Source organism: Mytilus trossulus, chromosome 6 (assembly GCF_036588685.1).
Source record: "Mytilus trossulus isolate FHL-02 chromosome 6, PNRI_Mtr1.1.1.hap1, whole genome shotgun sequence".
Taxonomy (NCBI): Eukaryota; Metazoa; Mollusca; class Bivalvia; order Mytilida; family Mytilidae; genus Mytilus; species Mytilus trossulus.
The window spans coordinates 68,307,264-68,323,598 of record NC_086378.1 but is presented as its reverse complement, the minus strand read 5'-3'; the positions used below and the strand labels follow the sequence as shown (position 1 = coordinate 68,323,598).

At 32.1% G+C, this 16,335-nt stretch overlaps 1 protein-coding gene and 1 long non-coding RNA gene across 2 annotated transcripts; one reads left to right on the top strand and one right to left on the bottom strand.

Moving 5' to 3' along the window:
* Window positions 1-1,045: 1,045 nt before the first annotated feature.
* LOC134723697 (uncharacterized) lies at window positions 1,046-3,953 on the top strand. The gene is made up of 3 exons (XR_010108159.1): window positions 1,046-1,146; window positions 2,693-2,740; window positions 3,605-3,953. It is a non-coding gene; the product is annotated as an uncharacterized LOC134723697 (long non-coding RNA).
* Window positions 3,954-6,218: 2,265 nt separating this feature from the next.
* Window positions 6,219-15,561, bottom strand: LOC134723696 (L-methionine gamma-lyase-like). The gene is made up of 10 exons (XM_063587252.1): window positions 15,497-15,561; window positions 13,739-13,943; window positions 12,338-12,496; window positions 11,740-11,877; window positions 10,624-10,793; window positions 9,875-9,986; window positions 9,224-9,337; window positions 8,559-8,693; window positions 8,125-8,270; window positions 6,219-6,396 (listed from the first exon to the last, which is right to left on the bottom strand). The coding sequence occupies exons 1-10, from the start codon at window positions 15,499-15,501 to the stop codon at window positions 6,309-6,311; spliced, it is 1,272 nt and encodes a 423-aa protein (XP_063443322.1). The 5' UTR covers window positions 15,502-15,561; the 3' UTR covers window positions 6,219-6,308.
* Between the last annotated feature and the right edge of the window lie 774 nt (window positions 15,562-16,335).

Here is a 16,335-nt window from a genome sequence, read left to right as displayed (position 1 = left end):
GCATAGAGCTAAACGGAAAGTCCCCAAACAAATGGCAAAATACAAAGCTCACACACATGGAAAATATGGGTAACAACTGTTATATCACTGACTTTGTACAGGCACTTTTTTATGTAGAAAATTAATGATTAAACCTGGTTGTATAGCTAGCTCAAACTTTTTCATGTATGACAATCGCATAAAATTACATTATATTGACAATATTGTGTGAACAAAATAAACAGACTAATAAAAAAATGTCAAAAATAGGGTGCATATATCTTTGTATAGATACGTATGAACCTTGCAATTTGAAAAAAAAAAGATGCGGAAAATCTTGATTTATGTAACATAACTGATATTCCACAGTAACGAAACAAATGCTATTCGCAACTGGTCCTTGTGATGTCCGCATACAAAACTTGAGAAATGACGAATAATGATAAGGAATTTATATTTGACTCTAGGATGAATAATATGATAAATGTATATCTATATTCAGCAGATCATGTAGACATCTTGATCGTGCATCTGATGTTAAGCATCACATGTTGACAAATCCGAAAGAGTAACTAATAATACTTTCCCAGCAAAGAACATCAAATCAGATAAGTTTTTTGTTTGGAAAGGCGTGGTCGATTACGATTAAAATAAGTTTCTGGTGATCTTTATTGTATTTTAAAAATAGTATAAACCCATTTATTAAAACATTAACGAGAAGAATACTACTTCGATAAAGCCGAAAATCTATTGAAAAACTGTTTTTGCCTCAGTGTAAAATCATATATGGGTATAGGTAAATGTGAAAGCAACCAATGGAGAAAAATAATCCAAAGACATTCAGAAATCACTATGAGGACTTCAACAATAGACATTTGTCCTTACAACATGAATGTTTTAATTGGCTTGATAGTTATTAGCTTATAAATAACGTAACATTAGACTATTGCTAGAGTACAAAGGAGGGACGAAAGATACCAAAGGGGCAGTACATTTTAGTTCATAATAGAGTGAGTTGACAGGTGAGAAAAATCGCACCTGCATTCAGCTCACTGAAAACATTATTTACAAGAGAACAACGTTAACATTGCTAATGAATGCTATGTGACCCTATAAAACCCGGTATGTTTTACATCTATCAATAAATTGAGAAGAACCTGTAAAGAGGTATGTTTATCAATCATGTAATTTATTTCGGTTTTATTAGTGATTAAGAGTTTGTTTTAATTGACGTTTTACGAGATAAACAAAATTAAAAAATATTATTAAATCTAGATAAAGACATTTTATAATATCCACTCTTGAAATCCTCCATCTAAATTGAAGCTAAAGGTTTTAAATGAGATAGAAATAAATGTATGTGTACTAGTTGGGTATCCGTCTTTCATTTCTGTTTCTTAAGATCGTATAAAATACATTTTATGTTTTCCGACATCGTTGGTTTGTTGTATAACTCTTTACCAATCTAACAAAGGTTTGGCATAATATCAATAACAAATGGATGTGGTATGATTGCTGCTGATAATATTGCCAATTAAAATTAAAACGACAAAAACTTGAACAGTAACAGATAATCGTACAGCAATTGGAATAAGAACACCCTATACTGTAGAGTAAGATACATAGGCCTCATCATTGAAAAAATCAGAATTTATTCAAAAAGGATAAAAGAAATTTGATGTATACTTCAACATTAAACGAAAAGCAATCATGCATATAAGACTATGGAAAGGAGTGAAGATGCCTCATGGATTTTGTACGTTCGATGCACTTTTCTGGTTAACCTTCAAGAAGTACTTGAAACACGGAGAATTTAGAAATATGTATGTTATTAGTTATCAGGGGTACAAGGCTTAACATTTGATACGTCAAAAGCGCGTTGTCATAAATGTCATTACGAAAGCAATGAAACTAGTATACAGGCATAGCGTTTTCTATTACTTAATATCAACAGATAGATGATACCAAATCCATCTGCAATAGGGACAATCTCGATATATAATCAGTTTACAATTAAGGTAAATCAAACTAACATTGAATCTTATTTATAAACTATCCGATCAAAATAAAAAAAAAATACAAGTGAACGGAATCTGAGGAACATGTTCTTACAGAAAGGTCAGAAAGCTAACACTAAGGTCACTACTAATCTAATATGATGAAAAAAAGTAAAATCACTAAAATACTGAACTTTAAGGAAAATCTAATCGGGAAGTCTATAATCACATGGCAAAATAAAAAAAAAAAACACATCAAAAACGAATGGAAAAAACTGTCATATTCTTGAATGCATTGACAAAATAAATTCAGAAAATTGTGATAAAGCTGGGTATACTAAGTTATGGTTTTACTTGTTTGGCTTTATAAATATTTTAATATGAGCGTCACTGATGAGTCTTATGTAGTCGAAACGCGCGTCTGGCGTGCTGAATATAATCCTGGTACCTTTGATAACTATTTACGAACAATTTATCATTTTATTACAATATGTTCAGAAAATGACCGCATTGATAGTATTTGGTAATATTTCGTGATATTTTATGTAGGAGCAGAACTGCAATTTACAGGTAAAAGAAATGTACTTTTGAACAGATTATTCTAGACAGTGAAGCATTATTTAATGTACTACAAATACTAATTAGCAATACTAGTATTAACTTTGCGCAATATATAGATTATTGATATCGATACTAAATTATCATTTTCCTTTTAGAATAATGGAGACAAAGAGAATAGTATATTCAGTTCTTGTTATTGTCTTGTAAGTATTATTTACAGTACACATTATTATAATTAAGATGGTATCAGATGTATAGATCGCTAAACCAATATATGAAACAAAATGATGGACCTCGTTATATTGTTACAAACATTATTATTCAATTAATACTTTACAATTAACATCTTTCAATGTTATAAATGGAAAACTTACAACTTGCAGATGAATAACAGAAATATCTTTGAAATTATTTTAACTAAGTACTTTATCTTTCGTGAAAGTAAAGAAGTAATACTATTATGAAATATCTACATAATATAATTGTTTCATTGTTATTGTCCAGTTTTAACCTTCTTGCGATCATAAAAGGGTCATAGATATCATTATTTCCAGCAGGTTTTTAAGGTAGATGCATCTTGTATGTCTAGTTATGGCATGAATATCACACATTTTTGTTGTTTTGTTTTCCAGAAGCACTGCAATCATTTTTTGAGGTGGACTTTCTTAAAGAGTCGCTAGCGTTAATGTGTATTTCCATGAACGCTATATGTTCAACTTGTGAGTGTGAATGTCCCTTATGTATCTTATGCCTTTCTGGTATAAGCCAATCTGATGCATTAATATATTGGGGCGACACACAGGTTAAATTTGCATAATCGGCGGCTCGTTTTTTTCTTTTTTTATCATAACTAGTTACGAACTTGGTTGAAGAAACATAAAAAATAGTAAATTGCAATTTAAAACAATCAAAGGTAAATCAAATGAAAATTTCAAAGAACATTGAACACAACATTAGCGGTAAGACAATTGAAGGAGTAGAGGTAATCATATTGAATCCTACGTCAAATTTATTTCCTTTCTTAATAAGGGAGTTGTATGTGTTCAATAATCCAATTCCTTTCACAGGTTGAACATGAGTTTTGTGGCAACAACTAAAGAACTCGCTGACAGTTTACAGTTTAAGCCTAGCGATCCTGATTTAGAGCTTCTCTTGAACTCGATACAGTCAGAAATTGATAGCAAACCTGAATTGTCAATGCCAAGAGACAAGATTCTACCATATAAGAAATGGAGTCGACGTCCTCAGTCTAGAATATCTCGGCAATACCTGCTTCAACTTCTTAGATCCCGAGGATACAATGTTAGCCTGAACTAAAATTATTTGTGTACTCATTGTATATATTTTTGGTCGTTTGTGTAATACATGTACATTTGATTTATAGAATGCTATTTTAAAAATTGCTGCAATATTGGGTTTATTGTTTCTTATATTTTATTTCATTGAAACTCTTTCTTTTTGTTTAAAGCGGTGAATGTCATGTTTGCAAGTATTAGCATGAAGAAATGTTGATATTCAAATTAATTTCATTTTACAATATTAAAACATATCTGATAGGCGACATTGCAACAAATGTAATGGCTATGTCTGATTTAGACATAGATAATGAATAATGATTTAATCTTTGGACTTGTTTCAAAAATGTCAAAACACTTTGATAAAACAGGGACAGAGTCAGTTTCTCAAATTTCAAAGATGCAGTTACATTTAAATATATGATTCATAGTTGAATGAATTTGAAATGAAATTTTAATTATGTCTATGTATCTGTCAAATAATTGATTCCTCATTACCGCTTTGATAAACGCCGGACTATCTTGTCTTTTCTTGATCATTTGCGAAAATCTTATTCTCTTGTTGATAATTGATAATATTTCTAGGTAAATGGAAAAGTATGTCCAGCTCTTAATCATCTTATGTCTACATAACCTGCGAATAAATTATCAGAGATTATGAGACATGTCATCCCACCAACAATGAAATGAGCAAAAAAATTATATATCCACAGAAAACTACTGACGATGTTCTTCGTGTATTGGAACACCAAAAACATATCTTCCAAACACTATTAAAATGTTAAACTGAAATCAATTGCAAAACTAACATTATTATGTATTTATTTAAATGAAACAAACTGAACTACGACATTCAGTACTTATGTGAAACCGGATGCTATTTATCTACACGCACGCAAAAATATCGCTATTGTTTTAGAAGAACCCACGAATTATATAGGTATAAATAATCAAAATCTTAAGAAGCACACCTACTACGTATCTTTCAGTTCAACCGTCAGAAGCTTAACTAGGCCTCTAGGGAAATATCATTCAAAACGTATTTGATCACGAAAAATAATTGATTAAAATTGAATTGAATAAATACAAAGATATCATTGGTTTGGGTCTTAATGATAATATCATTGGAACTTTATAATATATCAAGCACCGACTTGGGATATAACTTCGAAAACTGATCTTAAAAAACGTTCACATTGCATGGCAATCACAATAAAAAAAAAACTTTCTTTCCAACAACAATTACTATTTAAAAGAAACTAACTGCAGACATGTTTATCAAGCTTTGTTCTCCACCAGTTAATAAAAGACATCAAGTTAAAAGGATTGGCACATTTCATATGAGAACTGTCTAAATATATTTTTATATTTTTATATTATTTCCTAAAAATAGATCGTCCTGATGATCATAAAAAAACATTACATAAATATCAAATATGCGAACAAATATGGCATATAGGATTTTAACATAGAAGTCCCAAAACTCACAAACAAGACACAAAACATAAATGGGGGTTCTGTAAAAACCTTATGACCTTTACAAATGTAACCAGATTCCGCCTCACATGTGGCACTCGTCGTGTTGTTGATGTTATTACAAACACGATACTAGGTCTAATCGGTAATTTACATTTGGAAAAAGGGGATTGTCGTTACACCATTACGAATAGCTATCACGCGTCAAGTTAGTGTATTTAAAGACCCATTCAGCTTCTAATTATAACTTGTATTAACGATCATCACATTTTTCACACGTTTATCCAATTGTCTGTCATAGTCATTTGCTTAATTCATCAATATTTCAACATTGTATTATGAATTTCTGGATTGTGGCACACTTTTTTAAAAGTAGGTGTGTATTTATGAGTGAAATGTTCTATGATGAATGATTTTGCCCAGGCTAATGGCTTTGAGACCTTTGTTGGCTAAGAATGGACATTTTACTTTTCATCTTTTCCATCTTGTCTCAAAAGTCTGCAATATCTTGAGATTAAAGCTGTAATTTTGTATAAGTTTGAATTGGGGTTTGTAACAGTTGTCTCCAAATCATCACAGGTTTTACAGAGAAAGGACTTTCAAAAGTTGTAGCAAATAAATCCTTGTGCAAATGGGATAAATATCATACGAATTTTATGGAAATTGCAGAAATTGAGACATCATAGGACATTAGGTAATGAATAATGACGATATAAACATTGATCATGCATCGGGTACAACAATTAGGTGTTTCAACGTTATAACAGAGCTGTAATACGATACAATTACGTATATAAAACATGAAATCTAACAGATGCAAACTAGCGAACAACTTCTAACAGTTAGTAATGATCAGTTTCCATTGATATCAAAGATTGTTTATTCAAGTATATGTAATGTTACATAGATATTCATTTACATTTAAAGGTATTTTGTTTAAGAAATAGAAGGTACATTGTCCCAAAATCATCAGATGTGAAATATCATTATGTTCGGTCTATCAAGTTTCAGCACAAAGACTTTCAGGGATTTTATCCAGTGCTTGTTTGAAATCAGCAATCAGGTCATCTGGATCCTCGATACCAATGCTAAAATTTACAATGATGGAAAAAATGTGTTAGCTGCCAAAATCATATACGCCGACTGAGATCAAACTTTAACCAAATATTACACACATTTACAGATATAATATGTATATTTCTTACATACAACGAGTTTCTGCTGCGGATGCAGTCTTCTCTTTCACGAATGTGACCTACAGAATTAGACTATTTACCAGATTTGTTATCACATAAGCAACACGACGGGTTCCAAATGTGGAGCAGGATCTGCTTACCCTTCCGGACCACCTGAGATCGACCTAGTTTTTGGTGGGGGTCGTGTTGTTTATTCTTTAGTTTTCTATGGTGTGTCATGTGAACTATTGTTTGTCTGTTTGTCTTCTTTATTTTTAGCCATGGCGTTTTCAATTTTAGATTTATGCGTTTGACTGTCTCTGTGGTATCTTTCGTCCCTCATTTTATAAGTTAACGTAAGATAATGTTTAGACATATCAATTAAGAATACACATTTCTAAAATACGAATGAAAGTTAACAAGTTCTGCGTCATTTAGTCACTGGTGGAGTGTTGTCTCATTAGCAATCATACCACATTCTCTTATTATTATCTATCTTTTGTATTTAAGTTATAATACAACACGAAATGCGGTAGAATTGTTGATTTAACATTCACAAAAATGATTCAGCAGCAAGAAATATTAAAAATCAAATATGTGATCCATTGAATATTTGTAACGAACCAACATATTAACTCTTTAAGTACAAAAACTTATATGCAAAGGAAATTCATTATTACTACCATGCGTTTTTGTTTGTATGCTCAGATAAAAACTTAACGATGAAGCTTAAAACAGTAAAATAACAAGGTATCGTACTCCAATGAAAATTCAAAACAGAAAAAAAGCGATATCTAATATCAAAATTAAAAGCTAAAATACATCAAAAGAATCGAAAACCGTTGTCATGGTCCTCACTTGGTACAGGCTTTTTCTAATGAAGAAATGGTGGAACAGTCAGTATTTATAATATTTCCCTTTTTTTATTTAACTAATCGTAAAATATGTTTGTTACATGGTATTTCTTAGTGTGAAAGACGTGCCTTTATTTTTTCTTTCATTTTTTTACATAAATAAGGCCGTTAGTTTTCTCGTTTGAATTGTTTTACATTGTCTTATCGGGGCCTTTTATAACTGACTATGCGGTATGGGCTTTGCTCATTGTTGAAGGCCGTACGGTGACCTATTGTTGTTAATGTTTGTGTCATTTTTGTCTTTTGGGGATAGTTGTCTCATTGGCAATCATACAACATCTCCTTTTTTATACTTTATAATTATTAATTTTTTTTTTTTGAATAATTGACATTGGTAATTTCATAACTACCCCTTGATCGATGTGTCTGATTGTAGACTGTTAAGCCAGAAGTTATAAGCAGCCAAGTACCTAGTACTCTGGTACTGGCATATGATATTGCGTTATCAAAAGGTCCCTTACCAAATGGCAAAATAAAACGCTCAGACGAATGGATAACAACTGCATATTCCAGACAGTTGTTTACTTATGTAGCAAATGGTGGATTGAACCTGGTTTAATAACTAGCTAAAACTCATCAAATTCCATTACATTGGTTCCGTTACTGATTTTCATACCGAGAAGGCATCGTCTCACAAAATAACACATTAAAATGGGGGAAACGTTTACAATGTTACCTTTATTTACGCAAGATGAAAGATGACAACTTTTGGATATATGGAGTTTACCTTATTCTAACCATTCCATTTGTTATTCCTCCACTTAGTCTGTCTTCATCCGACATTAACATTGGTCCATGAGTCATGGTAGCCGGGTGTTGTATTAGACTTTCTACACCACCTAAAGACACTGCAAGCTGTACAATTCTTAGATTCTTGTGGAATGAAAAGAAAACGGCGATAAAAATGACAATATAAGAGCTTTTTATTCTAAACCACAAATATTTGTCAATTCCATTTGTGCTAAATACAAGGATACCCTGGCATAGAATGGATCTTAAGAGCTGAAACTTCTTCTTTTAACATAATATTCGGTTTATCTTCTCTCCTTAAATGTTTGTTAGTTAAAGGTTTGCATGCTACATTTGTTTTATGTGCAATATTCTTGTAGATGGTTTTAATTTGCATTTCTGGCAAATGCAGAATTATTATTAATATAGTACCTCAGCTAATATTCTTCCTCCTCCAAGTCCGCCTTTGACCTCTACAGACATCATACCACTAAAGGATTTCATCTGTTTCTTAGCAATCTGATGATGAGGATGTGATTCTAGTCCAGGATACAATACATAATTTATCTTCAAAGATATGTACACAAATGTAAATTTGCAATATGTTAGTTATATCCGAAAACAAATAACGACATTCCATTCAAAATGTCTGTTTTACATGATATAAGGAGATGTGATAAGATTGTCATATCTTATAAAATTGAGAATGGAAATGGGGAATGTATCAAAGAGACAACACCCCGACCATAAAAAAACAACAGCGGAAGGTCACTAACAGGTCTTCAATGTAACGAGAAATTCCTGCACCCGGAGGTGTCCTTCATCTAGCCCCTAAACAAATATAAACTAGTTCAGTGATAATGAACGCCATACTAATTTCCATTTATACATATTTGTCTCGACAGGAGTTGCAGATACACCTACCTGCTTAATTACTAAAAAATGCAATTCTTAAACGAACATCCTTAAAACTTTTTTTTTCGTTTTTACCGGTTAGTTTTCTTATTTTATTTTACATTAGGTCAAAAGAAACCGCATTAATTGTTTAATCAAAATGAAAATTATTTCATCAATATGATACCAGTTACCAAATTTACCTTAGGGTGTTTCTCAAGGTACTTCGCTACCTTCATTGCATTTGAACTATGACGTTCCATTCTCAAAGGTAAGGTCTTGATTCCCCTCAACAATAAACTGGCATCATGTGGAGACTAAAAAAATGAACAGATTTCGAAAGGCAGACAAATTTTTAAATCACTTAAAGACAAAACTTATATTTGGTCGAAATAAAGTTTTGCACGAAAGATTTTCAATTTGAATAAACTAAATATATCAATCTATTTTTGTAACTACAAAACTTTAACTTTTATGTCCTAAGGATTTTTTGTGACAGTTTGTGGAGTATACAGCTATAGATTTTTACTATTTATCGAGGTTAATGTGACACTTATTTTCAAAAATGGCATTGTGTATTGCTTGTGCGTAGCTTGTTAGTGCATATCGTTCGTTTCGTTAAATATTTTTCTTTGATATGACGTAAATCATTTGTGTTTGAATATTCTTTCTTTGACCTTATTGTCTTATTATTACATTCTTTATACGTATCTGCATATTTCGATGAAATACTCAAATATGATTTACACTCAATAAAGTGAATGTCAAAAACTCTTATTAAAAACATCAAGCTGCATGAGTGAATACGTTAGGTGATTAAACACTCAATTCTTTATTTATAATTCAACACTCACAAGACTGGCTCCTAACGTTGTTTGGTATCTGATCGCTGTCTGCCAAAGTTCCACACTATTGAATGTCAAACTACCAGCTATTAAATCACTGTGTCCACCTAAATATTTCGTGCTAAAATGTAAATGAACTTTAATAAGACCATTATGGTAAATTTCACTTATTAAACAAAATATTTACTCGTCTTTTAATACTAGTATATGAATGACAAAACTGTAAAATAAAATAGTTTCGCAAGATTATCAATTCAAATATGCAGTATGAACATGATTAGACATGTTAGACTCTAGTACAAGTTTTATTTTAAACGAAAGAATAGTTTGGGACAGCCTGGGGGACAATTATTCACCAAACTGTGGAAAAGATTAAACCATCTGTGTATGTGATAAAAGAAATCAATAGTACTTGAACATCATTTCATTTGTTCCAGCAGTTTTTAATATAATTAACGTCGGACAATGCATTTGAGTTGGATTTCCAATTGTTTTTTTATTCGAACTCCACTGATAAGTTTGATATAGATAAAATGTGTGTATGACGTACTTAGTTATGATCCTGATATACTTGAAGAGTTTTAATAAATACTGGCTCGATACCCCTGTTGTGGTACTTTCGGTGTTATCGCTCTTCACTTTCGTATTTGATTTGCTATTCGAAATCTTTTGGGTCGAGTCATATTGGGACAAAACGCGCAACTTGCGAACCAAATTGTAAGCATCACATATTTGAGTTAACTTTAATGCATACTTACCAACTGTGCATAGATATATCAATTCCATATTTAATAACAGGCTGAAGATAGGGACCAGCAAATGTGCTATCCACCATTGTCAATATATTTTTAGATTTCCCCAATTTTCCAAATTCTTCAAGGTCTAGGATAGCCATATTTGGATTACATGGAGTTTCACCATACAGCATCTAAAATAACCTTTGTGTGATTTAAAAGTATTTTAAATTGAAGCAAAACAGATGCCTTCTATAAGAATCGGACTGTATGGGCAAAACATAGACGCCTTGTATAAGAATCGGACTGTGTAAGCTAAAAATAGACGCCTTGTATAAGTATCGGACTTTATTTATAACTTGAGATTTTTTTTCACTTATAATTGGTTGGTTATGTCACGGCATAACTAAAATCCTATACAAAATTGTCTTTTAAAGATTATTCCGTGTTTCAAATATGTTACCTTTCAAATGATTAAGAAGTAATTTCTCACTGAAGCATATTTTAAAATTGGGTCAAAACATAAAACTGCAGATGCAAAACTAAGATATGTTAAAATATAAAATGGAGAAAAACTGTAAGTCATCAAAGACTTATTAGCAAAACAAACAAACCGTTTTGTTTTGCAAAACTATAAGAGTTAGGTTTATTAGGTAGAAACTGTCCTACTACGAACGCGGTAGAAAATTTCAAAATCTAATACAAATAAGATTCAAAATCTTAAAAAAGTCAATGGACAAAAAGTTCTGTAGAAAAAGAACCAGACAATAGCATGGTCAAAATGCATCCAATCAGCAGTCCAGCAGCAAAAACTATAACATGAATAATTATGAAAAACTAAAGATTAAGAATCGCAAAAAATTAATAACCGGGGATGAACCCATGTGATACTGAAGGCAGTCAACTAATGCACAAAAGCACACAGACTAGGTTTACAAGGTTTATAGATACGTCCTATCGTTAATTCGTGGTATTGCGTAGACTCGTGTAGATTTCAATCGTTCTTTCTCTTTCCCCTGCCATGGAATTGTCTTGCGCTCTGTAGAAACACAGCCTTGACTATGAAGTATGGATACCTGGATCTTGAGATTGATGTTCGAAAAATATCGTCATGTGCGTCATTTTCTTACTTTCATATACCTTTGTATTTGGCTTGATTTGTTTCTCGTATTCTTCTACAGAACATCCTGCTTGGACAAAGGAAACTTCTATGTTGAATTTCGGAAACATATTTACTGCCATGTCGTATATTCCACTGTATACTGGATTACAAATTACCTGAAATTTTGAATATTATCATTATTATCAAAAATAGTAGTAGTAGAAGGAGTAGTTTCAAAGTTCAGCAGCTGCATGACGCCTATGTGTTAATCACATTGAACATGTTTACATTATTCTAAATACATCCATTTCAAACATTAATCGTTGTTCAAATTCACCTGAATAGTGATGATTGTGCAAACTCTTTAACCTCAAAAGGAAGTCACCTTGGTAGGAAAGACTTGGTTGAACATTGTTATACGTCTCACAAAAACTTATCTAGGAAGGTTTGGTTTTATTCAACACTGATCTGTTGGTTTGTTTTCGCAAATTTAAAGATACAGTTATAGGCTTGTCAGTTTACACTCATGAATCATGTACCTTCATGTGCATGATCAAGAAAACAAACAGTGAAATAAAGTTGAATAGTACAACAAACATTGCATTAGAGATGTGGAATTAGATATAATATACTTACAATGTGGTCCCCAGATTTCAGAAAGCAGAACAAAGCTGTGCTGATTGCTGACATCCCTGTATTAAACACAAGAGTACCCTTTCCTCCTTCTATCACGTTGATAGCTGCTTGAACAGAATCGCATGTAAAATTGTTCAGCCTGGAATATATGTAGCCGCCCTAAAAACGAGGGATCACAGTAGAATAAATACTATAGTTATCTAGCACTGTATATCCTATCCACCCATTATAACAACTTGAAGCTTAGTAAAGACATACAATACCATGACAAAAAAATATAAAAAGGAGACGGTTTACCAACGATAACAAAATATAACCGAAAGGTTTTGCTAGGCAAAAAAACAGGTAACACTTTTTTTAATTTAAATGTCCTGAACAAAATCAGGATTATGGCAGTTGTTATATAATAGTCCGTGTATATGTATGTTGGTGTTTGTTTTTGTAGCAATTCAGAGTTTCTGTTATTCCGTTTTGTTTCCTCTTATAGTTGATGTGTTTCACGCAGTTTTGGTAGCAATAAACAGTTAGGAAAAAATACTAAAATTTGCCGTTATGAATTTTACCATTCCCTTTTCATTGCTTTCTTGCAATATAAAGCTTACTGTTTGTGTCATATATGGGCATATGTATGTAATCAGAACCTTCCTTAGATTTTATTTTCAGTATATATAATGGAAAAATATAATTTCTTTTTGGTGTATCCATGGCAACAATGTGCATTTATTTGTTATAAAATATTGCAAAAAGGGGGGGAAAGATGTCACATATTTCCCCAAAATTTGGCTAAAAGTAGAATTTCAATCGCTTGAAGTAATACCTTTTCTAAAACTGTGTACATATATTATTCAGCAAATCCAATGAAAAGCATATGTCTTTCGTCTCATTTTTTTGTAAAATTGCGTCAAAAACTTCGTGTAGAAAAAGAGTGTTTGTAAACAGTACATTAATTTCTGGACCGATGGCCGGTCTAGCTATGAAAATACGAACTGTCAAACAGAAAACAGCCCATAAAACATGTAAAAAATAATCTTGATGCTCTTATAAACCATCTTTGAAGGCTAAATTAGCACTCATCTGTCTAAAAATGAATTTTATTACACAATAACTTTCCTATTTGAAAAATCCACAGGGGTCATAATGCGAAACTTAACTCCTAACTGTGTATTGCTACCTTTGGTTTGCAACCCGGATTTATTTCAGTTAAGAAAATTTCTGTACCGAGTAAGGAATATGACAATTGATATCCATTCGATTGATGTGTTTGAACTTTTGATTTTGACATTTGATTACGGACTTTCCACTTTGAGTATTCCTCGGAGTTCAGTATTTTTGTGATTTTACTTTTTGAACAGCTGTATACTACTATTGACTTTATTTATTCATATTACTATCCATACCTACCTTGTCCAATATTTTCAGGTAATCATCCACTGACTTGAGCTTGTATGTCGAGGAATGGTAGATCGGCGGGACCAATGGTTCTGTAGTAGGCCCACTGTCAAATACGTATCGAGACGATGTTGCCATCGTATCAATAGAAACATCCTCTATGTTTAGCCCATCCAAACCTTGTTCTAATGTAGTTAACGGTGGTAGCCATTTTCGACTTGACAATATAATAAAAAAGGGTTTTGTTTATACATGTTATATTATTATTCACAAATCGTTCAAGTTCATTGCATATTTTGTCTACGCAGGTGTACACTTTACATGTCATTATGTCTCAGTTGACGTTGTTACATACTGAGATGGGTAGCGATATGGTCTGCACCAGCAAAAACAAAATGGTTATTAGATCGTAAAATTATTAAATTCCTCCCGTCTACTACAATGCAATTTGCATGAATGTATTGATAAATTGAACCGATGTAACAACGATTTAGTACATATAATCTATACAGGCTTCCAAATGCTATTCAATAAAAGACAGCTATACGCATTTATATCATGACATGATATCAACTGTTTTGATCTGAGCGTCACTGGTGAGTCTTATGTAGGCGAAAAGCGCGTATGTCATAAAAAAATATAAACCTGGTTCCTTTGATACCTATAAATACCAATGATGCAACATTTTTATTTAAATTTGATTTAGCAAGGTGGTACCAGTGTTAAGAATTCCGAATGTTATTGATGTATTCAATTTTATTCGAAACGCCATATGATTGAGTTTAAATATGGTATGTGTGTTCACTCAAAGATAACGTGCACTGTAACAGAACATTTCATAAAAGGTGAGTCACATAATTATGGCTAAAGTCGTGTATGACTGGAGTAAAAAAAACATCTGAGACAGCAAATCATGTTCGCTTTTGTAGATATGCATGCAATAAATATAAAAAAAGAAAATGTGGCATGAGTGTCAATGAGACAATTCCCCACAAGAGACAAAACGACACAGAAATTAACAACTACAGGTCTCCACAAGTCCACATGTATTTAGTTTTTCGTCTCTTCTAACTGTTGGTATATATGTGAAATGGTGAAAAAACGGTCATCTACTCAAATGCAATTTTTGATACATAGCTATTAAGAGATGAAGTTGAAAATACGGCTAAGATTATAAGAAAAAAACAGAAAGGAAAAATGTTGAAGCACATGTAAGTTCAATAAAAAGTTTTCAGGAAGCGAGGGTGATGTGTTTTGTTTAAATGTTGGTTTGTTTTTTTGGGGAAAAGGGGGGGATTGATTGTGGGTGTTGACTCGAATCAATCATAAGACAATGTAAAACAATTCAAACGAGAAAACTAACGGCATTATTTATAATAATGTGGCGGGTTTAAACATGTTAGCGCGATCCCAACCTTCCCCCTAACCTGGGACAGTGGTATAACAGTACAACCTAAGAACGAACTATAAAAAATCAGTTGAAAAAGGCTTAACTCATCAGATGGACATAAAATACAAGTAGACGTGGCCGGGTACTTATACATTCCGACACAAAAAGACACAATGAACAGATCTGAGAGTACTCGAAGTTTTCTGACAGATAAAGAACATTTCAAAATTTCTTCCAACCTGTCTATTCGACTGCACTGCGATTTACCAAACGTTCTGCCAACACTTTTATATAATTGTTTATATTGTGAATAGCAATAAGTTATAACATGGCGTTATATCTAATACGGAAAAAAAGAAAACAACAGGACACATCCCTACCTCATTGTGGACAGATTTATCCAAAAATTTAATTACTGATAAATGTATTTGCACACACATGTACTATAGATAAAGTTATCTATGTCATATATATGTCTTGAGTATACCTGACTATCAATAATCATTTCATTTACAAAATGTTAGTGTTTTGTTTTATGGGTGGATGGGTGGACAGATGAATATTTAATTATGAATAAAAGATCAGTGAAACGAAGTTAATAAAACATCAACCCATCGACAAAAAGAGTCTTCTTCATTAGACAGATGTATTTACAATATGTCATGCTAATTATCTTTCCTGGTATATAAAAGTGAATTAATTTAACAGAAATCATCAAAGATCTAAAACGCATAACCACGTGATTGTCCAAATAACGATAAACATATAACTGACGAGGTTCCGGACTTGGAACATGCATATGAAAGTTGATGGGTTGAGTATTTTTTGTAGAACTCAACCCCACTCCTCTATCAGGAGACTGACAAAACGTCAGTAAATTATCATATAATGAAAATAAGTATTGGATAAGCAATTATCTCTTAAATAACGATAGGTAACAAAACAACAAGTACTAATAATGATTTTAAAAGCTGGAAGCAAATACCACTCATTTATTGAAGACCATCATGTGGACACAGATTCACTAGGTTAAGGGGTAGCAAACTAGTTAAATCCCGCCATATTATGTATGTGTTTGTCATAAGTCAGTATCCTGTAAATCAGTGGTTGTCGTTTTTTGCTGTTTAACAAATGTTTTTCCGACGTAGTCGGTATAGTTTCAGTTTGTGCACTTTGAACTTAAGGACGCTTAACTATGGCAACAGAATATCCATGCTCG